The sequence below is a fragment of the Tachypleus tridentatus genome, chromosome 13 (genome assembly GCF_004210375.1).
Source record: "Tachypleus tridentatus isolate NWPU-2018 chromosome 13, ASM421037v1, whole genome shotgun sequence".
Lineage (NCBI taxonomy): Eukaryota > Metazoa > Arthropoda > Merostomata > Xiphosura > Limulidae > Tachypleus > Tachypleus tridentatus.
This window is the reverse complement of record NC_134837.1, coordinates 29,901,158-29,928,420: the sequence shown is the minus strand read 5'-3', so window position 1 is coordinate 29,928,420 and position 27,263 is coordinate 29,901,158. Positions and strand designations below refer to the sequence as shown.

At 33.1% G+C, this 27,263-nt stretch overlaps 2 protein-coding genes across 9 annotated transcripts; one reads left to right on the top strand and one right to left on the bottom strand.

Moving 5' to 3' along the window:
* Window positions 1-10,355: 10,355 nt before the first annotated feature.
* On the bottom strand, window positions 10,356-22,596 carry LOC143240986 (DENN domain-containing protein Crag-like). 8 transcript variants are annotated; one of them, XR_013022126.1, is made up of 5 exons: window positions 21,890-22,596; window positions 20,765-20,951; window positions 20,385-20,441; window positions 18,578-18,793; window positions 10,356-10,477 (listed from the first exon to the last, which is right to left on the bottom strand). XR_013022126.1 is itself a non-coding variant. In XM_076484369.1 (5 exons), exons 2-4 carry the CDS (start codon window positions 20,921-20,923, stop codon window positions 18,613-18,615), a joined length of 339 nt encoding a protein of 112 aa, XP_076340484.1. In that variant the 5' UTR covers window positions 20,924-20,951; window positions 21,890-22,596; the 3' UTR covers window positions 10,356-10,477; window positions 18,578-18,612. The 8 variants fall into 8 exon arrangements, 4 of the variants coding, with proteins under 4 accessions (XP_076340484.1, XP_076340485.1, XP_076340483.1 ...); XM_076484369.1 differs by having other exon boundaries at window positions 18,578-18,735; XM_076484370.1 differs by lacking the exon at window positions 18,578-18,793.
* A 135-nt stretch (window positions 22,597-22,731) lies between these two features.
* On the top strand, window positions 22,732-26,127 carry LOC143240983 (perilipin-2-like). Its single transcript, XM_076484342.1, has 9 exons — window positions 22,732-22,852; window positions 23,099-23,345; window positions 23,641-23,723; window positions 23,831-23,920; window positions 24,174-24,321; window positions 24,534-24,691; window positions 25,174-25,293; window positions 25,414-25,578; window positions 25,735-26,127. The coding sequence occupies exons 2-9, from the start codon at window positions 23,108-23,110 to the stop codon at window positions 25,849-25,851; spliced, it is 1,119 nt and encodes a 372-aa protein (XP_076340457.1). The 5' UTR covers window positions 22,732-22,852; window positions 23,099-23,107; the 3' UTR covers window positions 25,852-26,127.
* Window positions 26,128-27,263: the final 1,136 nt, after the last annotated feature.

The following is a 27,263-nucleotide window of genomic DNA, read 5'->3' as shown; positions in this document are numbered from 1 at the left end:
ATCTAAAGTTGTTGAAAGCCAGAACCTACTCCAAGGGTTGTAACAGATTCATAACTATGGATGAAATATGGGTTCACCAGTTCAACACACAGACAAATATATAATGTGCAAAGGATTTTTCTCCAATTAAACACAGAACTACACAGTGGGCAAACTGTAATCTGCATACCACAGGTATCTAAACCCAGTTTTTAGCATTGTAAGTCTACCGACATCCTGCTGTGCCATAGGTGTGCAGTTTACAAAGGAAACACCTAAGTTTACCCACCCAAAAGAAGTTCAAATCACAATCCTTTGCTGTGAAGGTCAAGTTGATTTACTAGCTGATTACATGGAGTAGGGCAAAACCATTACAAGAGATTACTAAACATCATTGCTCAACAATCTGCATCAAAAAATCAAAGAAAACAGAAGATGACTCCTCAAAAAAACGATGTGATCTTCCATCAGGACAATACCCCAGCTCACAAATCATGTGTTACTTTGAACATTATCCATGTAGCTGGCTTAGAATTACTCAACCATGTTATTTACCAGACTTAGTTCAAAGTAAATTTTTGCTCTTCCCTAACCTTGAAATCTTTCTGAAAGGTCAAAAATCTCTGAGCAATGATGATAATGTACATACCACCTGGTCATGGATTCAGGACCAAGAAGAATTTTTCATAAGGACATAAAGGCAACAGAACACAACTGGCACTAGTTTATAGTTTCAGGTGGAGATTACATTGAAAATTAAATCATAGTTGAACCAGTGTCTCTCTTTTTTTTAACAGGTAAAGCCACAACCCTCATAGTTGTAATGTTTAGTGTACTTAGTTTTTCTTTTATTATAAAACCTACATGCCAACTCATTTAATACCTCACAAAACAAATATTAAAAATATAAGTAACTAGCTTGTAAAATGTCTCTCAAACATAATACTTGAGTTAACATACTTTTTCCTTCAATTTTACGTAGTATCTACAAGTAGTTAAAGAAAATCGAAACTTCTACACATTAATCTCTAACATATATTCATAAATCCCATCTAGAGCATTAATAAATCACTGTTCATCTTTTAATGGCGTAGAAATGGAAGAAAAGATTTAACTAACACAACAGAAGATACAAACTATGTGATAACATACCATATAATGTCACTCCTTGTGTCAAATATAACCTGTATACATATATAACATTGAATTTTTTAACGTAAATTATAAAATATATAACAAAATTGTTATTTTTATGGCAAACATTCCTCACTTGTTTAACTACTGTAAACATGAGTACAGATAACAGTCTACAAAAGCACTGCTATCTGTATTTCCACATTCAATGCAATTGCTTATTTTGTAATACTGTAATCAATTCCAAGGCTTACTACACTTTTACATGTGCCCTTGTACATGATGTTCTTTATGCTTCATGTGTTATTTTGGCTACTACCAAACAATTTGTTGCTGTCGTTGATGCAGAGTTTTTCACTGAAAGAGTGAAGAAACTAGAAATTTAAATTTATACCTCAACACAGAACAACTGATTGGAAAACAAGAGTACAAGTATAATTTCTGAGACAAAATGTTACATTTGCACTAATAAAGGAAGAAAAACAAATTGCTTTATGTTTTCTGGCAGACTTTTCTTCCACCTTGATTTAAGGCTTTTCCTTCTGTACAGTAAATACATAAAACAGAAAATCAAAACATCCTATGAACCAAGCCAAGATTGTCCCTTTTTACACATTCAAGCCCATACAACCCCAAAAACATTCATATCAAACTTTATATGGGCCAAGCCATGGTTATAAGTGTTCACCGATCTCTCTATTTACAAAATATCATTTCACTCCATTTATTGTATGTTTAGGATCACTGTGTTGCCAGATCATAAAATTCTGCCCCAAGAATGACATTTCTCATAAAGGAATGACAGGGTGGATCAGATTCTTCATTTGCTTGTCAGCAGTCATGGTGTCACTTTTGTGAGCACCAACAACCACATGCCGAGATGAAGCCTCAGAAATGCACCAATCACCTAATATGCTTTACTATATATATTTATTGAATATGATACCGTTCCCTCTGCTGTAGGATAAACTGTTCTGCAAGTTGCTTATTTATTTGAGCTCAAATTCATCTGTATTGACCAACCACTTCCAGCATTGCTCATTACACTGTTTATGATCCAGCGCCCATTCCAACCATGAGGTTTGGTTGTCGCTTGTTAGTAACACAGCTGCAAAGGGTTTTGACTATAAATAAAACGTTTGTCAATTTATATTAGAATTTTTAGCCCATTCCAAATATGAACCCTTGAGAAAATATTATCCATTTCTTGATTTTCAAGCATCTACCTTCATTTTTGTACATCCCTTTGATAAAATTTTGTAGTGGCACCACATCAGGTGGTTTGATCATCTACTAATAAAACAGCTTTGAAAACAGATACACAGAAAGTTTAAATATGATAAATAAATTTAGACTGAGCAAAAATTATGCTGTCACATAACAGTAGAATAAATATATAAGCTTAAGTAGTTTATGTTGCTTCTGTAAATGTCCTTTTAATTGTTACTGTTTGTAACCTGCAAGAATACTTACGAGTTTATTATTTACATTTCAAAGATAAAGATATTTTCTGCAGTGAGAAGATATCAGATAACTTGAGAAAAGATAAGCCTGTACACTTTGGAGATGGGCTGAATGGGTAACAAAGAAAACTACTACATGTTCAACATGGCAACAAATGTTTGGAAATGGTTTTGCCATTATCAATTATAAACAGTCTATCTAAACAAAAGAATATATAATATGAAAAAAAGTCCCATAACTGGAAACTACTTAAGTCTTAATAACAATATCTTACTGATGGTTCTTTTTAAATTTACATTATTTTTGCTATTTTAAAAGGCATACTATTATTTGAGTTGCAATGTTTGTAAGCAAGTTTTTCATTAGGTTAACCAAAAATGTTCATAAAATCATAAAATTTACTATTTATTTGTCACTGTAAGTGACTGCAAAATATTCTGATGACAGAAATCTTAACTGTTTTGTGCAGTCTGGGCATGTCCAGGCATGAAATCAGGCCAGGTTGGAAGCTGTTCTGTGGAAGTATGCAGCCCAGATCATATGTACGTGAACTACATTTACCTAGGGATTTCAATGATTCAAAGGATTTACTAAATCAGTTTGTGTAAACTGGAAATCTAAAATAACCCAGAATACAAACTATATTTTTTCATGTAATTGGTGATGAAACATTGAAAGTATACAATAACAAGTATACAGTGACAAGAATTTTAATGAATGAAATTTAGTATGTATAAAATTTGTTGTTTAAATGTTACACAGGTTTTTTATAGGTTTGTAACGAAATGGGTAATTAATATCATGATTGTTTGTTTATTTTTACTAGTAATGAAAAACTTGTACTCTTTAATTTTCTGCCCTAAAATAATTTTAGTTTATTTCATAGTTTGTAAAATTCACCTAAACATAACAGAGAGCAGTGTTAAACTTACTTTTTTATCTTTAAACATTTTATTTCACTTACCAGTGAAATCCTTTTCCAACTAGACTCGAGTAATTAAATATATACGTATAGTTTATTTGCAGTTCTTTTCCAACAATTCATTATGTTCCAAATATAGCAAAGAAATTCATATTTAATTGTTAAATTACAGACTTGAAAATGATGGATTCTGTAGAAACCAGAACATATTTTAAGCACATAAAAGACAATCTAAAACTATCATTACACTACAGCATTACATGAGCATTTACCATCTATTTTATTTTTAACCCTGACCAGAAGAATTTATAAAAATCGGTAGGAAACAGTGATAACACTACAACAAAGGATCATTTGGTCTTACCCCACTGCCCTTGCATATCCACCTTTGAAGAAAGTAAAAATTTAAATCCACCTTCAATTTCAAGAAACTGTTGACACCTCGCTTAAAGAATTTATTGATTTTAGATAATACAACTTAAATGTAGATAGCCTGTCTTTTCCAAATTTTTAACGTTTGTCTTGCCATCTTATTATCTTCAGAATTGGGCACATTTTGAGGCCTTTATTTTGCCTGTTCCTATGATATTATAAGATTTTGTGACATACCTTACTCTTTCAAAGTAGAAATTTTTGTTTATTCTAAACACATGCAAGTTTTGTATAACATACAGTAAAGAAAAGTTAATTTCATCTTAGTTATCCTTCTTATTAATCGTTTATATATATGTGTACATATAGGATATAGCTGTACCTTGATCATGAAAGGTAAGTGATATATTTCATTGTTAGGATCATATGATATCTTGAAGTTACAATCTCCTTTATGTTTGAATAGGAATTAAGCTATTTGGAGAGTAGCTGTTTGTATAAATCTACAATTATTGATTTAGCTAAATCAATGGAAGATTTAAAACAAAAAACAGCAGAGAAAAAATTACACACACACACACATCAGTTAAAGTTGTGACAGCAGGTAGATATTAATCTAGAATGTGAACTGGAGTGAGATGGTCAGTTTGGAAATAAGTTTGAGGACAAGAGCCAACCTGCTCATTTTAAAACTCCACTAAAGACAACTGTTAATTGTCTGTAAGGTAATATATGTGCATTGTTTTCTATAAATTAAAGTTTATTTACATTTAGTTCTCAGCACAGACTTCAGTTTTAGCAGGTTTCTATTTTACTTCACAGGTTGGCCTGCCAATCCTCTGCTGTATAGCAAGCCTACTTAATATACTGAGAAGTCAGTTGATCTGGAAATAATTATCTTAATCCCTATAATAAACATTTATTCCCCTAAATCACCCTAGTAGCCTGTAGTAAGCCACTATCAGTATAAAGGTTCTGGTTTGACAGGAGTCCATAAATAACAAGTTTTCTTTCTCACATTCATATACCCTAGAACCCAGTTAAAGTAATCTTTTACCCTTACTTGTGATTTTCAAAATGATTGACCAAGAATACATTTGTTTCACCATCCACATAACAATAACATTTTTCTTTCATAAAGAAAACCTTAGATTTGTCTTTGGTGAATTTTTGGAGACTATGATATTAAATAACTTTAAAAAGCTTCTTTTATGAACATACAGGATTTTTCCACTACAAAAGTAGGAATAAGTGGCCTACAGTTTCCAGGACAGCCCCTAATATTTCTCTTTAACCCTTAAACAGCAGGAATGTTGTAGGTTGCAGCATCAATTGTTGATGGCTGCTGTTTAAGGGCTAATAGTAGCAATAATGATAGTTATTGGACATCTGTCTGTCAATGAAAGATAGCAAGATGCTATATGATGTATTACTTCAAGATGCTGAGAAAACATTGACTGCTCCAGTACTTAAGCTACTTTTAATTTTTCAGGGTTTGTATTAAAAAAGGTATTAATATTTACAAAGTAGTTCTAATATTTCCTAAAGAATGCAATTCTTAAATGTCTATTACAAAAGAAGAGGCTAACATACAGCAATCTAGAGGGAAAAATCTAAAGAAATGGAAGTTTATACATTCTTTACATAAATTTACAGTGGGCTGGTACAGGGTAAACTAAAAAATTTTGGAGAAGACTGGTGTCAAATCCAAGCTCATGAACTGGTTCATTCCATTAGAACAGTTATGAGAAGTGATCGAGTACTACAGTTTATTATATGGAAAATAATTCATCCTGTGTTTAATATATGCCTTTTCTTTTAAATGGGTTAAACGTTTACTGTAATTTATTTTTCCTCTCCCATTACTTATGTTAAATTAAAAGACATTTGTAACATGTTGGTAACAAATATTGTGTGTTAACATGTATATCCTTTCTGGCATTGAAAGATGTCATGCTGTATCAGTTGATGTTTTGCATTTTCATACCAAAAACAATAGGCTTCTTTTTGGATATTGCACAGCTGATGTATTTGACTCTAGATACATTACAAATAACAATACTTTTGCCATTATAAACTTCATCTGTATAAAAATTCAGCAATAAATTTTATCTAGGGTACTGTATTGATTTGATAGTTCTTGTAGTTTGGGGATAGTACATCTATAAATAAATTGTATACCAAAGATTTGAAATTTCATAAATTTATTTGATTACTAGGATACTTGTCAGAATTTAACCTTGAAACAAGTGATATACATTATAAATTAAGTGTCTTATACTACAGGACCAGGATGCCCAATAAGTACGTACCAGAATTAGTTCACATCAGGACCAGGATGCCCAATAAGTACGTACCAGAATTAGTTGTTCACATCAGGGCCAGGATGCCCACCAAGTACGTACCAGAATTAGTTGCTCACATCAGGGCTAGGATGCCCACCAAGTACGTACCACAATTAGTTGTTCACATCAGGGCCAGGATGCCCAATAAGCACGCACCAGAATTAGTTGTTCACATCAGGACCGGGATGCCCAATAAGCACGCACCAGAATTAGTTGTTCACATCAGGACCGGGATGCCCAATAAGCACGTACCAGAATTAGTTGTTCACATCAAAGCTAGGATGACCACTAAGTGCACCAGAATTAGTTGTTCACATCAGGCCAGGATGCCCAATAAGCACGCACCAGAATTAGTTGTTCACATCAGGACCAGGATGCCCAATAAGTACGCACCAGAATTAGTTGTTCACATCAAAGCCAGGATGACCACTAAGCACGCACCAGAATTAGTTGTTCACATCAGGGCCAGGATGCCCAATAAGTACGTACCAGAATTAGTTGTTCACATCAGGGCCAGGATGCCCAATAAGTACGTACCAGAATTAGTTGTTCACATCAGGATCAGGATGCCCAATAAGTACGCATACCAGAATTAGTTGTTCACATCAAAGCCAGGATGACCACTAAGCACGCACCAGAATTAGTTGTTCACATCAGGGCCAGGATGCCCAATAAGTACGCACCAGAATTAGTTGTTCACATCAGGGCCAGGATGCCCAATAAGTACGCACCAGAATTAGTTGTTCACATCAGGCCAGGATGCCCAATAAGTACGTACCAGAATTAGTTGTTCACATCAGGGCAAGGATGCCCAATAAGTACGTATCAGAATTAGTTGTTCACATCAGGGCCAGGATGCCCAATAAGTACGTACCAGAATTAGTTCACATCAGAGCCAGGATGCTTACTAAGTACATACCAGAAAATTTTTGTTTTTTGCTCACATTTACATAATTCTAGCTAGTTTGATACAGTGCAGTTAATACATAAAGATATAGATTTCAGTTTGTCTACCTTTTAACAGTTACTTAAAACTGATACATTGTTGTTACATTTGAGTAAATATAAATTTTGTTATTTTTCATGAATATTTTTTTCAACACTTATCACTAAGTTCTTCCCATGAAACGTGCATATGTAAAAAAGACATGCTATGAGCAAAACGAATCCCCTCTCTCTGTCCCTAAGAAAATACGAGCAACGTTCATAATTGTTAAAAACGATATTTAACAGCCCGAGATAGCAAATTATTTACCAAATAAAGTTATTAGCCTTACCGTTAATAATTACAGCTTTTGTTACTGCTAACGCATAAAAGATCTACTGTTAACTTCTACACTGAGAGACATAAAATAATTTATTTATCAAATCAAAGTTAATAATTACAATTGAAACTTATAGCAGATTGTTTGTAAAATTTATCATTTTAATAATATAATTCATTTGATTCTATGATATCAAAGGTCAATTTTTAACAAACAGTGAGAATTTTTAGGGGACCAAAGGTCACGAAAAATATAATTTGAGGTTTATGGTCAATTAGTCGGCCATATTTTGACCAATTTAATTTACATTTAGCCCAAAGATACTTTTCTAGAAGTCCAACCCATCGACAAAATATAAGGTGAATTCGCCTGTTTTTCGTAATTGTAGGGGTCTAAAAGCATAATTCTAGGATTGGTTTTTCTATCATGACTTCGGCAAATTACTGTAGTTGTTACCAAGATATTTGACAGGTACAAGAACAATACACACATAAATGTGGAATATGTCCATTTTGGGTCATTTGGGATGGTAAAAAGCTTAAATAAGTCCATAATTGTAGTGGTTTTGGTCAATTAACAATATTTCGACCAATTCAAGATGGATTTAGTAAAAAGACACTCTTTACAGGTCCCAAACAGAGATATTCTCAAGACGGCTAGTATGGGTTTTATCACTTTAATTTACAACCAGTTTACACGAGATATAGTACAAAAATAACTTGTTGTTGAGTATCATAGCACTGGGAGTAGGTACTGTTTAAATATGTTTTATTTTATTAGGATTCTATAATTAATAAACTCATAAACCACAAGTTCATAAAGATTGTTTTTATATCCAGCCGGCAATGGTGTTTCTAAGTACAAAATGACCCATAAAACGACACCTGAAGATGAGCTGTCTCAGTATACATTATCGTTCAGTACATAATTTAAAGCAAGCCTGTAAACAAAACAAAACCCTACCAATGTTTTCAATTCCAATTCCGTCATTACGTTCTTCTTATTTCTCACAAGCCAGAAGTTTAGAGTTTGTATTCCACCATTTTTCCTTCAGTTTTTCAAGTTTCCTCTGATTTAACAGTTCTAGAATCCTATAATATAAGGGTATAAATAAGATATAATAAAAATCTAATCTCAGAGATAATCAATCCGGTTCTACAGTCCTGTGATCCATACAGTATCATCAATGTTTAATTCAGTAAACACTTCCAACAAATAGAGAAAAAAAAATTCAACCTAATTTTGTCACTTCATTCTTAAAAAGCTCAACATCCAATCCGTCACAGATTTATTAACTCATCTAAAATCTGATTCAAACTGCAGATTCCAGAGCGATTTATCTGTTTTAACTGCAGTCAGATTGAGATAAAAAATAACTGATGTATTATCAACTGCTTTAACATATAATTTAGGTATGAAAGAATATTCTATTACATCATACTGTCAGACCAACGTCATGTTATGATTAGCATCTGTGTCTGAATCTGCACAGATAAATAAACATTCTTACTAATGTATTGTTCAGTTTTAAACAACTCATTGTTTGATTATCAACACTAACTGAAAGTGTTTAACAAACACCCATTGATGTCCGGTTCAGTTTTAAACAACTTCCTGCAGTATTTAACTTTTTATATATCTTACGTTAGTATTTAACTTTTTATATATATCTTACGTTAGTATTTAACTAATATTATTATATGTCTTAAATTAGAATTTAACTTATTTTATATCTTACGTTTGTACTTAACTTATATTATTATATATCTTATATTAGTACTTTACTTATATTATTATATATTTTACGTTAATTCTTAACTTATATTATTAAATATCTTGTATTAGTATTTAGCTTATATTATTAAATATCTTATATTAGTATTTAGCTTATATTATTTAATATCTTATGTTACAATTTAACTTTTAATATTATTATATATCTTAAGTTAGTATTTAACGTATTTTATATCTTACGTTAGTACTTAACTTATATTATTATATATCTTATGTTAGTACTTAACTTATATTATTATATATCTTATGTTAGTATTTAACTTATATTATTATATATCTTATGTTAGTATTTAGCTTATATTATTATATATCTTATATTAGCATTCGTTTCCAAACACAACACAGAACAAATAAACTTATATTCAAAAATAATCACGCTAATGGTGGAACGTTGAACATATTCCAACATATTAGGTTGGTTTGTATCATAAGTAATACTATTTGATCACCATATGTATATACATATGTTCAGTATTAAGTAAATAGATGCCTAGTCCTGTTCTATGTAGGTGGCACACTTTTAATTGAAGATATACAAATTAGGATTGAGGAATAGTCCTGATGTTTAATCAAAGTATTTTTCTTTTCCCAACTTGATACTATGTTTTCTGTATTAAAGTACACAGTAAATAATCATATCAAGCATAACTAGAACCGTAACATACCCCAAACAAATTACCATTGTTTCAAAATAGGATTTCTGACAAACTCGCGACTCTGTGTAATATGATATGCTACTGCTAAAGGTGAAGCGGATTCATGGGCACAAGTATCTTAACCCACGGGCTTTCAGTTTTTGCTACACCATTAAATACGTTTTACAAATTGCCAAAATATCTAACAGTCTTCTGTGGCTCATTTCTCTTTCGTAGGTTTCGATTCATTATTTCAATTAATATATCAGTGACATGTGAAAACGAGTAAACTTATTCAATAATTATATGATACCATACTGCAGTTATAAGAGTACACAATTTTTGGTAATTACCAGAACGTGTAGTTTCTGTTTTAAAAGAAATAAAATTAACGTAAAAGTCTAATTATGTTTAAGAAAACAAAGAACACTCACGAGCTAGATAACTGGTCCATAAGGTATGATCCTTCTTGCGCTGCGATAGTTATTGGTTTGCGGCTGAATTCGTTCCCTATAATCTGCAAGTTACAATCCGAGAAAGCTGCATACTTAATTTGAGTGGAGTCGGCTATTGAGAAAAGTATAATGTTTAACATTATTTATTTATTTAGATTTGTAACCTTACTTCTAAACGATATTGCTTACTAACCAATATCTACACCAAATACGAAGTTATTATTTACCAAACTGATTTTCACATAATGATAACATTCCTTACGTAATTTTAAACAGAAATCAGAAACAAAGTGCAGTGAAAATAATATATGTAAATGAAATATACTATTGATTAGTAGGAACATTTCTCACTTGAATAGTTACAACTAAACAAGTAATAAACATATTAATATGTATAATAAGTGTATAATATGTATAATATTAAATAATATGGATAATTAGTATATAATATGTACAATAGTAAGTAATATGGATAATTAGTGTATAATATGTACAATAGTAAGTAATATGGATAATAAGTGTATAATATGTATAATATTAAATAATATGCATAATAAGTGTATAATATGTATAATATTAAATAATATGGATAATTAGTGTATAATATGTACAAGAGTAAGTAATATGGATAATAAGTGTATAATTTACACTTTAGTGTGCATGTCAAATCTGAAATATTCGTAAATATAGTAAGAAGTGACCACACAGTGTCCAGTATGCATACTTAATCTAAGTAATTTAATAAAGTTTGTTTTTATTTTGTATAAAACATCGTGCCTAGTATGTTTTTCCTACTTGAACTCTGTTAATTAACTGTAGATTCACTTTCTAACTTTACTGCTGTTTCTCTTGTTATACAGTGAACCTTTGTAACACTACGTGAGAAACCTCTTAATCTGGAAAGATTGTGGTTTTGTGCAGTTGAACTGTTGAGTTCAACAACATTAAGAGGAAAGTAAGACATTTTAAGACCGCTGACCCCAGTCAAGAAGAACTGGATGTGTCACTAGTGGATGACCTCTGCCTATCAGAATTGTTTCATCTGCAAGTAAAATAACGGGACCAGTTGAAACAGTCCAGTAGCACACAACTGTCCATAAAGCAAGTATACGCACTTTGTGTATATAACCAAATAAATATTGCTTTCATTAATATAAACACTAAGTTTCCGGTCCATGTTTGATACAAAATTAAATATTATCATTAGTACGAAACAAAGTACCTGGTAGGTTTATTTCTTTTGAATTAAGTAAGTATTGTTTTCATTAGTGTAACACAGAGTGTCTGGTCAGTTTATTCCTTTTGAATTAAGCAACCATTGTTTTCATTAGTGTAACAAAACGTGTCTGGTCAGTTTATTCCTTTTGAATTAAGCAAGCATTGTTTTCATTAGTGTAGGAAAAAGTGTCTGGTCAGTTTATTCCTTTTGAATTAAGCAAGCATTGTTTTCATTAGTGTAACAAAAAGCGTCTGGTCAGTTTATTCCTTTTGAATTAAGCAAGCATTGTTTTCGTTAGTGTACCACAAAGTGTCTGGTCAGTTTATTCCTTTTGAATTAAGTATTGTTTTCATTAGTGTAACATAAAGCTTCAGACCTTTTCCTTAGCTCAATTTAGACCGTTATAAAGCAAACTTACAACTTACTATCCTAAAACACCCTACAGTTTAAAACAGTGATTCTCAAACTGGGTGCCGCGAGAGATTGGCAGGTGTGCTGCTGTGGTTTTGAAACACATTCAACTTTCTTGAGATTTTACAAGCAAGTCGAACACATCAGTTAATAAAAGCTACTATAGAGACACTCTGAAACCTTCCAAAACATTCGATAGTTTTCATTAAACTCGAGCACTGAAAAGTTCATACTTAAATTTCATTCTCGATTGCAACGGTTCGACTGTTAGTTTTATTGTGGCGCAACAAGCGCTTCGTACGTCATAAATGATGCATCAAACAATCAAACTGCTTTCTGGAACACGTTATCATTCTGCGGTAAGCTACAGCTAGTACGCTGTAGGTAGGAATTTTATATCAACTTCAGAACTTCGTGCTTATCGTGTATGAATTAGCTTTATCATTTATACATGGAAAAATATTTAATTAAGTCTGGTGCTGCAAAGGAGAATGTGTTGAATCAGAAGCAAGGAATCAAGTACAACGAAAGTAGAAAAACGATTTTTTTTTTCTTACAGCAAAACCACAAAGGGCTATCTGCTCAGCCCACCGAGGGGAACAAAAACGAATACATCGAATAAGGTTTTATCGCTTTGGGATCGAAACATTCTCAATTACCATTCTGGCTACTCTGCAATTCAGCTTTATCCAATGACACAATTTCGCACAGAATTTTAGACTGGTCATGGGTTTTGAAGGATCAAGTATGCGAACACTTCGAAGCGCCTGAAGATGAATTGTCTCTGCTATGGTCTCTTCAAGTTGATGAATCTACTGACGTTAGCGGAAAAGAACAAATTCTGGATTTTGTTCGATTCATAAAAGATGGACAAATCGTAAACGAATATTTATTTTGCAAAGATATTAAAAGTACAGCAAAAGACCAAGACAATTTGGAGTTGGTGAATGAGAACATTTTGCTCTTCAAATTACATTGGAATAACTGTGCCAGCATTTGCACCGATGGCTGTCCTTCAATGCAAGGAAAAGAGAAGGGATTCGTCACTCTGGTGCGTCAACAAAATCCAAACATTAGGATTTTTCACTGCATGATTCACAGAGAGGCGCTCGCCTCCAAATCTTTACCGAAAGATTTGCAGTCTGTTATGAATCAAGTTATTCAATTGGTGAATTTCATCAAGTCTCGGCCATTTCAATCTCGACTTTTCTCTGTGAGGCGATGGATTCAGACTACAAAAAGCTACTGTATTACACTGAAGTTCGATGGCTTTCGAAAGGAAAGGTGTTAGAGCGTCTTGTCCAACTAAAAACTAAAGTAATTTCTTTCTTGGAGGTTGAGGAAGGAGGTTTTGAATTTTCTTTTCATGATGAGATCTGGTGGCTGAAGGTTCAATTTCTCTCCGACTTGTTTGACAAATTAAATTCTCTGAACTTAAGTCTCCAAGGACCATTTGAAAACATTATTACTGCAACGTCCAAACTGAAGGCCTTCGATGAAAAGGTGATGCTGTGGAAGAATAAGATCTCGAAAGGAGTTCTTGATTGTTTACCTTCTGTTAACGAATGTCCGTCAAAGAAGAAATTGCCCCTCAAATTTTGAACACATTAAGCGACCTACAGTCCGCACTAAAACATTACTTTCCGTCACTTGCTGTCGACTAATATAACTGGGTGACCCATCCATTCGGAATTAACGAGACAACAAATCTTACAACTGAGGAGGAAGAACAGCTCATTGATTTACGAAACGACAAATTTTATCAGTCATTGTTTCCCGAAAAGAGCTGGATGAGTTTTGGATCTCCATTAAAAATTGACATCATGCAATCAGTTCAAAAGCAGTTGAAGTTCTGCTTTCATTTGCATCTTCGTGGTTTTGCGAAATTGAATTTTCAGCATTGACTGAAATTAAAGCCAGAAAGAGAGAGAGGCTTTTACAGTCGATGATGAAATGCGAGCTTGTTTGTCTACGTTAGAGCCTCGCTTCAATTTGATTTGCTCTCGGAAGCAGGCACAAACGTCACATTGAAAACCTAGGTAAAAATAAAAAGTTTTGATTTTTCTGCAAAACCGCAAAACTGTTAAAAAAGCCTCAGAACGAAACTCACGGCCAAAGCAAGCAATATTAATGTCATCTGCACATTCACGATACTATCGCTTGCTCTGGCCGTGATTTTCGTTCTGAGGCTTTTTAAGTTAACTCTTCTGTGTTACGTGTATCTAAACGTGATGCACAATAACATTATTATCACTTACTTTGGCCGTCATTTTTGTTCTAAGGCTTTTAGCGCTTGCCGTATAACGTGTGCCTAAGCAAATTGTTAAGGCTTTCCAGGTGTGCCGCGAAAATTTTCAGATTGTCGTAGTGTGTCGCAAGTCAGAAAAGGTTGAGAACCACTGGTTTATATATTCGACTCTATCGACCCCTTTTTTTTGTTCTTGTTTTCGAGTATATACATTGAAGAGTACGTTTTGGTACCTTTTCAAGCCATTAACGACAGTAGATGTTCGCTTTTAATGTAAACACTGTCACTGTGTTTCATTTATTTATTTGAAAATACAAAAGAAAAGAGCATTCGTAGATTGAAAGAATTAAAAACAAAATAAAAAAACACAAAAAAAGAAAGTATATCGCTACTTTTTACCAAAAGTAACCACACCAGTGTTAAGGAAGCTCAGTAGGACTTCCACCTCTATACTTATCAAGTGACCCGTCAGGAAGAGTGACCCGTCATTTACATAAGGTCTGAATAAAACAAATGAATCAAGATGTACATGTATTTATACTAAAATTATACAAAAATATTTAGAATTGAGCATTTTAGGTGGTCGTATGGTGCATACAATCATCCCCCCCCCCTACAGTTTGGTCTGTTGAATTGTTTTATTGCATCACAGGCCTACACATTGTGTTTGTTCTTGTGATTCTCGTGTTCTTACCAATCGAATTACATAATTAGGCCGAAATGTAGTTTTTTTTTTTCAGTAGCCGAAATGTACATCTTTAATATAGGCGTGCTTCTAAGCTTTTCGATCTAAGCGATAGTTCGTAAGTAGCAGTTAGTAGCCCTAAGTATACATGCAAGGCTTGCAAGCACTATCACACAATCTACCTACGTCTTGTACGGAGTGTATTTTGTTGTTTTTTTGGTTTTTTGAATTTCGCACAAAGCTACTCGAGGGCTATCTGTGCTAGCCGTCCCTAAATTAGCAGTGGAAGACTAGATGGAAGGCAGATAGTCATCACCACCCACCGCCAACTCTTGGGCTACTCTTTTACCAACGAATAGTGGGATTGACCGTCACATTATAACGCCCCCACGGCTGAAAGGGCGAGCATGTTTGGCGCGACGAAGATGCGAACCCGCGACTTTCAGATTGCGAGTTGCACGCCTTAACACGCTTGGCCATGCCCGGCCATACGTAGTGTAAGATTAAGTAAAATTTTCATCACAACAGATTGCCCCCGCTGGTACAGCGGTATGTCTCCGGATTTACAACGCTAAAATCAGGGGTTCGATTCCTCTCGGTGGGTTGAGCAGATAGTCCTTTGTGGCTTTGCTATACGAAAAAACACACACAACAGATTGAACAGAGCATGAAATTCGAAAATATTACTCTCAAGCGTAAACTCCTGTGATGTAGATCTGGCAGGCCATTTGTAGCTTGCAGCTGCATCAATCTTATGTGTATATTGTGCGGTTTTCCTGCGCCATTTGTTCTTATGCATGTCTAGCCGGTTTTATTGTCGAACACCTTACTCTCCTTAGCTGCCGAATCCGCTGACCATAGTGTATGTTTAGTGTACAGTTAACGACAGGTTCGGGCTGCTCAGATCCAGACGCGCCCTACATTACCCCCCCCCCTTCCGCTCCCTTAATTCTGAGCATCGATTTTACAACAGGGCTCATTAGACCTGTGTTTGTGGCCGTCATTAGTCATGAAATTTCAAATCATCACCGCCCTCTAATAAAGTGCTCGTGCTTTATGGTAAAAGAACTATATTCTCTTATCATAGATAGTAAAAATATTCTATTTTCTTGTATAATTAGAACACAAAAGGAGCGATTTCAACGGCCTGAAGCCTCTACTCGAATTGTATTGCTAGTTTTTGTTTAGGTGTTTTTATTTAATAGACGTGCTTATAGACATTATATCCCAACGTGTTTGCCTTTTTGATGAGCTTTAACAGGAATATAATATATTTGTAATTGTTCAAGTATTTTTCGAGAAACTTGCAATTACTTGTGTTGTAACTAGCACACATTATTGTCCCAGCGATGCCCAGGCGGTCAGTCAGCTCGGTAGTCACTGTGAGGTTCGCGCGTTCGACTTAAATACATTGTACAGTTCAATCCTACTTCCATTCTGTTCTATCTTCGTTCGTTGTACGTTAGAATTTTTCAATAAAGATTGTATTTTAGCTTGTTGAGTCATCTGGGAAACAGATTCCAATTATGACAAGCAAGCGTCTGAAACTTTCCGATATTAGACAGTTCTGCAAGCCAGTTTCTAGTACTACAAGTGACAATGCAGATATAGATAATCCAACAACCTCAAGCAAAGGAATAGAAACTTGCCATACAGAGAAAATACCATGTTCATCAGAGGACGAGACTGAAAATGCTGGTGCAACTATTGTACATCATGAACCACCAGATAGTTGTGAAACAAGTTTGTGCAGTAATGAAAAAGCTGACACTCCACAGATACAGTGTGGAAAGCCATATCACCCAGACGCACAACTAATATCACGACAGAAAGCAAAATATCAAAATAGCAATTTCCAGGGCAAATGGTTTGATGAGTTCCCATGGCTGCACGTCGACAATCAGACTCAAAAATTATATGCTTTCATTGTGCCAAGGCAGAAAATAGAGGCCTTTTTACAGGGAAATTGGAGAGGTCAGTGGAGTATACCTTCATATCCACCTGTTTTTGCAACTGGAAAAAGGCAAAACAGAAAGTCAACGAACACCAATCCTCCTCTCAGCACAGATTCGCTGTATCTCCAGAAGGTTCACTTGATGTAACTCCAGTGACTGTCCAGCTACATGATGGGAAAAAAGGAAGCAGCAGGAAGAATGCAAAAGAAGTCCAGGCAAAATATTCAAAAGTTTACGTTTCTTACTGCATCAAGATTTAGCAGTACGTGGACATACTGATACGGAGAGGAACCTCCTGCAGTTAATGAAGCTCCTGTAAAACGAAGATCCTGAGTCGACGGCCTACTTGTTAAAGAAAATCACATTCACATCACCCCAGGCTCAGAATGAAATAATGGAGATGTTCAGCCATCAAATACCGAGAAACTTATTACACGAAGTGCAGCAAAGTAAAATCTTTGCATTAACGGTTGATGACACTCAAGATGTTACAAATGCCGAACAGGAAGCAATATGTGTATGAACGTAGATGAGAACCTTGACGTCCATGAGACATTTCTTGGTTTGTACAGTGCTTCCAATACAATTGGTGAAACAATATTCTCGACTATATTTGATGTACTGAATAGACTCAATTTACTACTGTCAGGATTAAAAGCAAAAACTTATAATGGAGCCGCTAACATGAGTGGTGCGTATAGTGGATGCCAGGCAAAAATAAAAGAGAAGCAACCGTCAGCTTTGTTTTTTCACTGCGGAGCACACAAGGCTAATTTAATATTAAGGCGACATAAAAAGCGTATTTGCGAGCTTTCACGACCGTTTCTTAAAATTTGCTTTTTTTTATCTTAAGTTAAATCTTAAATTTTGCAAGTTATTTTCCACTCATTATAGAATATACTTTTAAGCAAAATCTTTGGGCTGTGCATACACAGCTTTTGCTTCGCTTATTTTTGAGGGGATGATGTATTTGCGTCCGATATGTTAGGAATATGAACACTGGTCACGTTGTCCGGTGATAGATGGGAAAGTGTCAGTTAAACTTGATTTTTTTAATGGTCATGTCCGGCTTTAAATAGAAAATTTCGATCCCTGGAGGTTCTGCCTCATCCACCTTATTCCCAAGACCTTTCCCCTACATAATTTCATTTTCTCAAGACAACTTTTTGAACAATAAATGTTTTCAAAACCAAGCTCCTGCAAAAGAAACTTTCAGGGAGTTCATTGACCATAGAAACTCTGAATTGTGCAGCAGGGACATAAACAACATCGTTACACGTTGGCAAAAGTGTGTTGAGGCAAATAGCTGTTAATTTGATTAAAGCATGTTTCACAACGATGGTTTATACTTTTCCAAACTACGCAATTCCAAAACAACATTTATTTCTGGACAACCTGATATAATAAGTTTATTCGTAGGATATAAAAGTAACTGATAGATATAACAAGGTTAATACTGTAGTAAGAGTATATAATGAATCATTTCAAAAAATGGAAAGAAGTGAACAGGGTCACTGTGTTTGATTCAGTACATAAACCATATCTCAGCAAAATTAAAAAAAGATACACGTTTCTTTTTTGACATTCTACCTTAATAATATAAGTAATTATAATCCCTAATTTTTATGAAATTACAGACTTAGTATTTTCACATCACAAACATTTAATTTTAAACAGTGCTGCATTCAACATACTTCATGGGCCCAGCATGGCCAGATGATTAAGGCACTCATCTCGTAATCTGAGGGTCGTAGGTTTGAATCCCCATCGCACCAGATGTTACAAATTTACTGCTGAGCTTTTTTACCCATACAGCAAAAAATGTAGGGAACACAAAAGCTATTTCTCCTACCTGGTTTAAAACACAAAATGTCTGGTCTGTTCATTGACTTTTTATAACAGAGGTAGACCTTTAGAAACAACAAATAAATCACCATGATGAAAGTAGACACAAAACATTGAAGTTTCTACAAGTAAATTATACAAATGAGCCTGTTAAACATGAGAGAAAATTTTAGCTTTTTAACAAGTATATTTGAATGTTATTACAGAATAGGTATGTGGCCCAACTTTATAATATTAGATAACTTTAGCATTTAAGTTTTTTTGTTTGTTTGTTTTAATGTTGATTTAGAAAAACAAAATCATGCTAAACAAAGAGAAAAACAAACAAGAATACAAGAAAAACACTCATCTTCTGTTCTCAAACTAATTCTCTGTAATTATTTGAGATTTTAGCCCTAAGCCTAAATCGCCTGCTACACTTCAAAAACATTATTTTAAATGAAGCTTGATGAATAAAAGAACAATTATTTTATATAAAAATAAAATCAAGGATTAGTTACCCTAAGGAAAAATAAGCAAGTTTACAAAATCAATAGAAATTTACAGTTGAAGTATTTATTTACAACCTTGATTGTTTAATTTATTACAAAGCTATAAACAAGGCCATCTTTGGCCTGTCCTCCACAAGAATAACCTGGATTTTAACAGTGTATGCACGTAAGTGTACAGATGTCCTACTGGGAAGACTTTATTTACTTACAATTTTGGAAATTACGTCTTTGTTGTGTACCTATAGATCGAGATAAATTCTGCTTTATTTCAGAACAAACATTTGTTAAAGTACTTGGTAAAATTACACACTATACAAGTCACCGCAAACCCTGGTCATATGCCTGTGAATACATTATTTTTAAATGTATGAACACAAATTAGGAGAATTCAGTACCTGTACCTTAATATTTGTGTGACATCCTGTAATATTAGTCTAATGTTCATCTGCAGTGTCTTGAAAACAGTTGTGTTTGTTAATATTAAGACAGAATTTTGTTTTATACTTTACTTCTAAAACATTTTTGATTATTTGTTATTGCCAATTTTAGTGTGTCTGTTACTACTTTTATATTTCCTTTATTAAAGCTTCTTACAATTAAAAATTTCTATATGTTTAAAAAACAACCATAACAGAAGATTAACATCAAAGAAATATATGAAGGTTTGTTTCTTAAGTATACTATATATTGTTTCATTTGTTCAATTTCACACAAAGCTACTCTTAGTTAGAAATGACAAACCAGAGGGAAGATAGCTTCTCAAACCTTAGGTAACTTTGTACCAATGAAAAGTGTTATTGATTATCACATTATAACATACTAATTACTAACATGGTGGCCATTTTCAGTCATAGAATTTGAATCAATGACCCACAGAATATAAGTCAAAGTCCTACCACCCAAGCCTTCACAGTACATTTTAAATATGAACACACTAAACAATAATACATTACCTAGAGACTATCAACTAATGCAACTCAAAAGCTCTTTACACAGCTAATTAAAACTGAAGATTTCTTTATATAATAACAATTTAAACACAACCAATAAATAACCTCAGAAGTACTGCAGTAACTTACTCAAGTGGTTCTCTACTGTTTCTCTACATAACCAGTAAGTTAAATAAACATATTTGCAGTATTAATATAAAATAAAAACTTCTTACCATTCCTTTGTTCAACATTTTATTGATTACACAGAATGCATGAGGTCGTGTTTCTCCCTAAAATATATTTAAAATCATCTTTTAAATGAATTACATAAAAATCAAAATAATAAATAATACTTGTATACCTCATTCTTTTTTACATACTGATGAAAGTTAAAATACATTTATCTACATATTATGCCTCTACATTTACATCTTTATACACTTAAGAACCATAAGTAAAATTAAACCATCTTAACTGATTGCTTTCTTGCCACACGAGAAGTCGTCTGTGTAAATTACTTATTTTCAGGTAAAAAACTAAACACATTATTACAACTTTGGTCATTGCACATTCAAGGCCAAACTTAGAATCTTAGGCTGAATGAATACACTACCTTACTGGACAGAATAACACAGATATCTGTCACAACCAGTTGGTTACATGGACCAGTAAGAGATGCTCGTCTACAAGTAAGAAATGTTCGGGACCCACTATTGTTTACATTAGCAGATCGACCATATGCAGTAGTGTGGACTACTTGACTGTCTGCCATCACTCGCTCTTAGGTTTTATAGAGTATTCTGGTGGAATGTAAAACAATTATAATACAACAAATAACATCCTTTTATCTGGTTAAAGTGACAATATAAAACTTTTTAGGTAAAGAGTGGTCTAAACAAATGAGTACCATTTGATTCCTTTAAGTTCAGATGTTTCTAAAGCATCAACCTTTGTCACACTGTGTGTCATGTTTTGTTAATCCATATTCTTAAACTACTCTGAAACAAACATAACATAAAGTCAAGACTGGATCATTTGGTTATTCAAGGCTTTCCTTGTACACTTTCCTTTAAAAAAAAATACAAATTTAAAAATCACCTTCATTTTTCAGGAAATCACTGACAAATTAGAAAACTGGAGTCTAGTCTGTCTTTCTAAAATCTTAAATTCTGTCCTCCCATCCTATTATCTTATGAATATCACACAAGACAGAGGACTTGACCTTACTGATCCTCTTAAAGACCTGATAAACTTAACTAAGGTCACCTCTCATGCTTCTTTGTTGAAGAGAAAATAAAATTAATAATAAATCTGAAATATTCCCTGTAAAATAACCCATGCTTTCTTTAATAAGAATACGAAAACTGTAGAGAGTAATATGCACAAGTCTTAATTAGTGGTTTCTGGAAATAATATCAAAATTGTATGGAGCAGTTAAATTTTTTCAACTTCAACTAACTGCATAGCAGTACGCTTAGTCCTACTAACATCATTGAAATAACATAGTGTTATTTGAAAACTACTTGGAGTAAAATCAATTAGACAAGTTATGTTTATTTATAATGTTTTAGGTTTTTGAAATATGTAAGTAAGCTTGCAATTTGTTAAGATTTCTCTGAATAGTCTGTTTAAAATTAATCAACATTTGTCTGTTGACTACTTATATGTATAGTTAAAAACTATATTTACTAACTGAATATAGTAGTTTCAAGAATCGTCACAAAAACTCATTACTCACCCAATGTCCACCAATGGAGGTTTATCTCTCCCTCTGTGATAACACAAGTAAATGCTGGGGCTTCGTAAGCTACCATGGTTAAGATCTGCAGGAAAACCCAAAGGAGTTTTCTCAATGCAAGTATAGCCTTGAGGCACTATTTCTTCTTGACTATGGATGATAACTGTGATGTCTATGATAGAAGTCAGAGTATGAGAAGTTTTAGGAGTAATTCCATCATGGGTGAATTCTTCCAGAGGTTGGGAGTTGTCTGGCAAGCCTGCCACCACAAAATAACCAACCACTCGTTTGTCCTCAATTCCTTTGGAAACGGATCACAGCATTACTTCTAATGTTGTAAATGTTAGATATTTTGGAGGGAATTGTATCACTTACTACCAACTGGGAATAAATGTATAATAAAATGTACAAGTTCCATCAAACTATCAAGTCTGTTATGAACACCAAACCATGACTCAAACTTTGTCAAACAGGTTTCATGTCATCATATGTCCGTGTTACAATATATTTTCATTACGTCAAGAAACCTAAACAGACCACTACTTATCAATGATGACGAGAAAACCCACTTGTAGAGATGAATATATATGTCAAAACGGCTGGTTTGGTTTGCGAAAGTGTTTTTAGTGTAGAGGAGCATCAACATTTCGATCTTCTTCCATCATCGTCAGGTTCTCAAAGAAAGAAAGAGGTAACTGTCTGACAGCTGACCACTTTCTTTCTTTGACCGGCAAATGTCGTTTACTTGAGAATGAATCATATGAATATCACAAAGCCACATGACCTATTCAATTTCGCAATGCGTCAATTTGCTTGAAATTTGTCTTCAGCGTTGTCATTGGATAATAGCAAAATATCGTATTAGATAAAAGGCTGTGTTCAAGTGGGTTTTTTAAGTTAGGTGTAATTGCTTGGTTTGGTTAGTAGTTGAGAAAGGGTCAAATTTCTTTACTAGAGATTAATGTAGGATATTAATTATTTTTGAAGTTGTTTAATGCTGATAGTTAGAATGATGTTATTATGTTTAACCATTAATGTAAATAATGAAGTATGATATACGTTACTTTCCGAGTTTTGATTTATTGTTCGTATATATTAAAGTGTATAATTGTAGCTATTTTTTTTCTTTTTTTTTACTGTGGTTAACCCTAATCTTTTTTTTTTTCCCTATAGAACTTTCTAAAATTATTGTATTGTCTCTATTCGTAGTACATCAACATGGATCAAAAGCAGCAGCAAGTATCTTGTTTAGATGAACAAGAATTAAAAAGCGACTTTCTTAAAAGAGTTTCTTTGCTGCCCCTTGTAAATATGACTACTCAGTTAACTGCAGCCGCTTACGACCGCATTAAAACATCTAATGTCTTAGCAGCCCGTACTTTATCCATAGCTGAAAAGACTCGTGATGTTGTTGCTGGACACGCACATCCACTCTTACTGAGTCTTTCTGGGCAGAGTAAGTACCAGTCTTTATTTCGGCGAATACTCTGCAAAACGTGCTAGTTCTAATGATTATTAACAGGAACTTAGCTTGCTACAATACGTGTTGCAAGAAACGTGTTAATTTCTAGTGTACTTTAAACTGATTTTATTTTGTTATTTAAAGCTTTATCTACTTAAAAATGAAGCCTAAACTTTGTTCCTACTAAACTTTATTTCTACACGTACAATTTCAACTACATTTTCTAACTAAAACTACTCGTGTTTTGGTTTGGCAGTTAAGTTATACTTCAATCTGGCTTCTTTTACAGTTCAACTGGCTGATAACTTAGCCTGTTGTGGCTTAAATATCTTGGAAGAAAAGGCACCACTTATTGCCAAACCACCTGAGGAGGTTAGTGTTTGGAATCTTGTCCTCCTATTACTTAATCATTTTAGATTTTGGAAGCTTTATTTATTTAAACAATTGTCTTCAAGGAACTCTAATCGTGCTCTTTCCAGATATTAAAAGATGCTACAGAACTGTACAACTCCACCGCACAGAAGAGTTTTGACCATTACAATGAACTTAAAACTTATGGAAGTGAGAAGGTTAGTTTTAAATTTAATAAATATTCATCTTTTATAATAAACGAGTTTGGATTGAAGAGGTATATTTGCATTACACCTAAAATATATTTTGCTCTCCTATTTATTTGTTTCCATAGTGTGATAAACCGAATATTCAATGTGTTCTTGCTGGCTGTTTGCATTGTTAAATTATTAAATCTAATGTGTACTTCTTTTAACTTGTTGTAAAAACTTATAAACATTCCTCTTAACTAAATCTTCATTTCAAAATTAGATTCAACAAATAAAGGACTATGCTTGTCTAAAGACACTTGACCTTTCACTCACACTTTACTGGAAAATTGTATCTAATGTATTGGATAAAGCTTTAAAAGTAGCTGAACAACAGGTAGACTATTACCTTCCCCCTACTGAAAATGAAGGTAAGTAGTTTCTAGTTGCATCTAAAACTACCTTTTTGTGTACCTTCTGTAACTTTGAATTTTCATCTTTTTAACTTTAGTTCCATACAACTTAACTGATCCAGTGAATTTGTACAAATATATTGTCAATACTTCAGACTAACGTTTTTACAACTGTTAATATAATTAATAACTTTGTCTTTTTCATGTTTTTGATCTTGCAATTTCTGTAGAGAATGTTGATCAGAAAGATGATATTTCTGTTGAAAGAATTAGTGGTCTCTACAGTAAAATCACAGGACGCTTCTACCTTAATGCTGTATCGAAACTTCAAAATGTCCAGATACAAATTTGGGGAGTTGTATCTAAATTGAACTTCACTGTAACCCTGGTATCCTTTATGTGACCCAGTAATTGACCTTGAATTTAATTTAACATGATAAAACTTCATCTATAGAATTTTTCCTACAATTAGAAACACTTTCAGCCTAAACTTTCAATATACTTAGTTCCTACTTCTCCAACAAATGTCTAATTTAACATAGTATCTATTTTTATAGATCAATACTACCTTTATTCATAGTTTAATACTAAACTATCTGTAGATTTAATTACATAAATTATCTTAATACTAATTAAACTTATACCAAATATCCTTCAGTATTCAGCCATACTTTTCTATTAATCACATTATTAAACTATATCACAAAATGAAATGCAAATGTGCTAATGCAATATTTTTAACGTGTTTAAATATTCTCTTAACACTCTACTTTGAAGTTGTTAACTTCAGAACTTATAAATCTACCTACTGTGGAATATCTAACATATATTGTGACAAGCATATTAAAGTTTAACTTTAACTTCTCCCAGATGCAATATGCCAGAGAAAAGTCCAATATTATGAACTGGACAAAGGATTCTCTTCAAAAGAATGTTTGCTGGTTGTGGGAAGAGTTAAACAAAGAAACTGATCCAGATACTAAACCTGCTGTAAGTTTCTCTTATTTTGAACAACTTAATGTTTATCACTTGTCATCTCACTCTAGAGACTTGTAATACACTTGGAGTTAAACAATATCCAGTAAGTTTAATTCTATTTTGTTTTATTAGACTATAGGTGAACAAGTTCTTTATCTTGCTAGACAACTAACAAGACAGCTTGTGACCTCATACAATAGCCTATTTCCCTTATCTCAATTCTTGCCAACTGCTTTACAAGATGACTTTGAATCTGCCCAGAATTATTCTTTACATGTGTATGAACAGCTACATCAAGTAAGTTTTTAAAACCTTACTTAAATATATTTAACTTTGTATATAAACACTAAGTTTAGTCTTTCCAACTACTATGCTAAATAGTTGGACCCTCATTACTAATCATATTAATTACTTGCATAATTAATTAACACACCTCACTTTCTTCTCCTTAAGGCAAAAGATTTCAATGAGATGACTTCTATAATGATCACAGAGTTGAAACAAAATGTGCTATACCTTGAAATGACCATCCTGGATTTACTTAATCATACATTCCTACAAAACTGGTAAGTTTATTGTAAGTAACTTTATATTATTCAGATGTTTCTTTTCCAGTAAAAACTTTGGGAACATTAACTAACTTAATTCTTTTGTTTCAGGCTTCTGAAACAGCAAAACGAGAGACGAGTGTATCGGCTTATTTGGAATGAAATAGGCTTTAAGTAGCTGTATAAGTGACTTTTTATTTTAATGTTTTAGTTGTGATGAATTTAAATTTTCTATACTTAATATATATTTAAGATTACTTTATTCTGTAATTTTTCTAATAAACATATTTTTTTTAAATTTGCATTTCTGATTTTAATATCTTAGAACTCTTGCATACACAACTCTTTGACACCTGTAAGTTAATGGGGGTTTTAGCTTTATCTCCCATCCTACATCTAAGTCAATGCCTACAGTTGTAAATCACTAACTACACCAAACTAGGAATACCTTAATTTCTAAAATAAATCCTACTTAGGACCCTTAAATTAATGTTGTTGAATTCCCTAACATTTAAAATAGGAAAATTACTTCCCCCCCCATCTTGATATTAAAACCAGTTACCAGTTTTTAATTGTAAATGAATACATTCATCAAAAACAATTTCTCTAACTTTTGCTATGTAACAAAACTAAACTGACTGGATTTTTGTATGAAATCACTTTATGTATGAAACTCCTGCAATGTAGGGCATAGAAATGTAAATCTCTGCTACTATAGAAGCAGCTTCTTTAAGTTAAATATCTCTAATGCCACAAACAAAACTAAATGTAAAGGTTGGAAGAAACTTGTAACTGCAACCTCCTAAGAACTAAACAATTATTTTAAAACCTGGCATTTAAGCCATATTTAATTAAATCCATTGGATTTAAAAAGCCAATGGTGATAAATAGATAACTTCACTCCAAACTAAGTAGGCAGTATCTAAAAAAACAACCTTTTTTATAGAATATATAAATATTTTAATATTAACCATTCAGCATGAGGCATTGTGACACCAGAAGTAATGCTTCCATGTACCTGATAGACATTATCAACATGTCTTCAACTTAAGAGAAAATAATTACCTTTTTTATAAAATTTTGTTGCATGCTTAAGTTGTTAGACACAATGTCCACATACCTAATTTTGTTCAAGTGATTTATAACAATTAAAATTTCCTTTTAGCAATGGAGGAAATGTCAAATATCAAAATAGTAACCTAATTCTAGGCTACTAGAAAACTGTATACTATAAAGGAGTAAAGTATAAATTAAACAAATACTCTGAAAGATGAGATACCATGGACGTCAATAGTGGTTACACTTTGTCCATAAATTAATTAGCACATGGCCACCACCTAAGATTTTTGGTGGCATTGTCTGTTTTACATCATGCACTGTCTGCAGCATATTCATGATGATGAAATGCTATCTAGTTCTTTCATAAACCTGTGA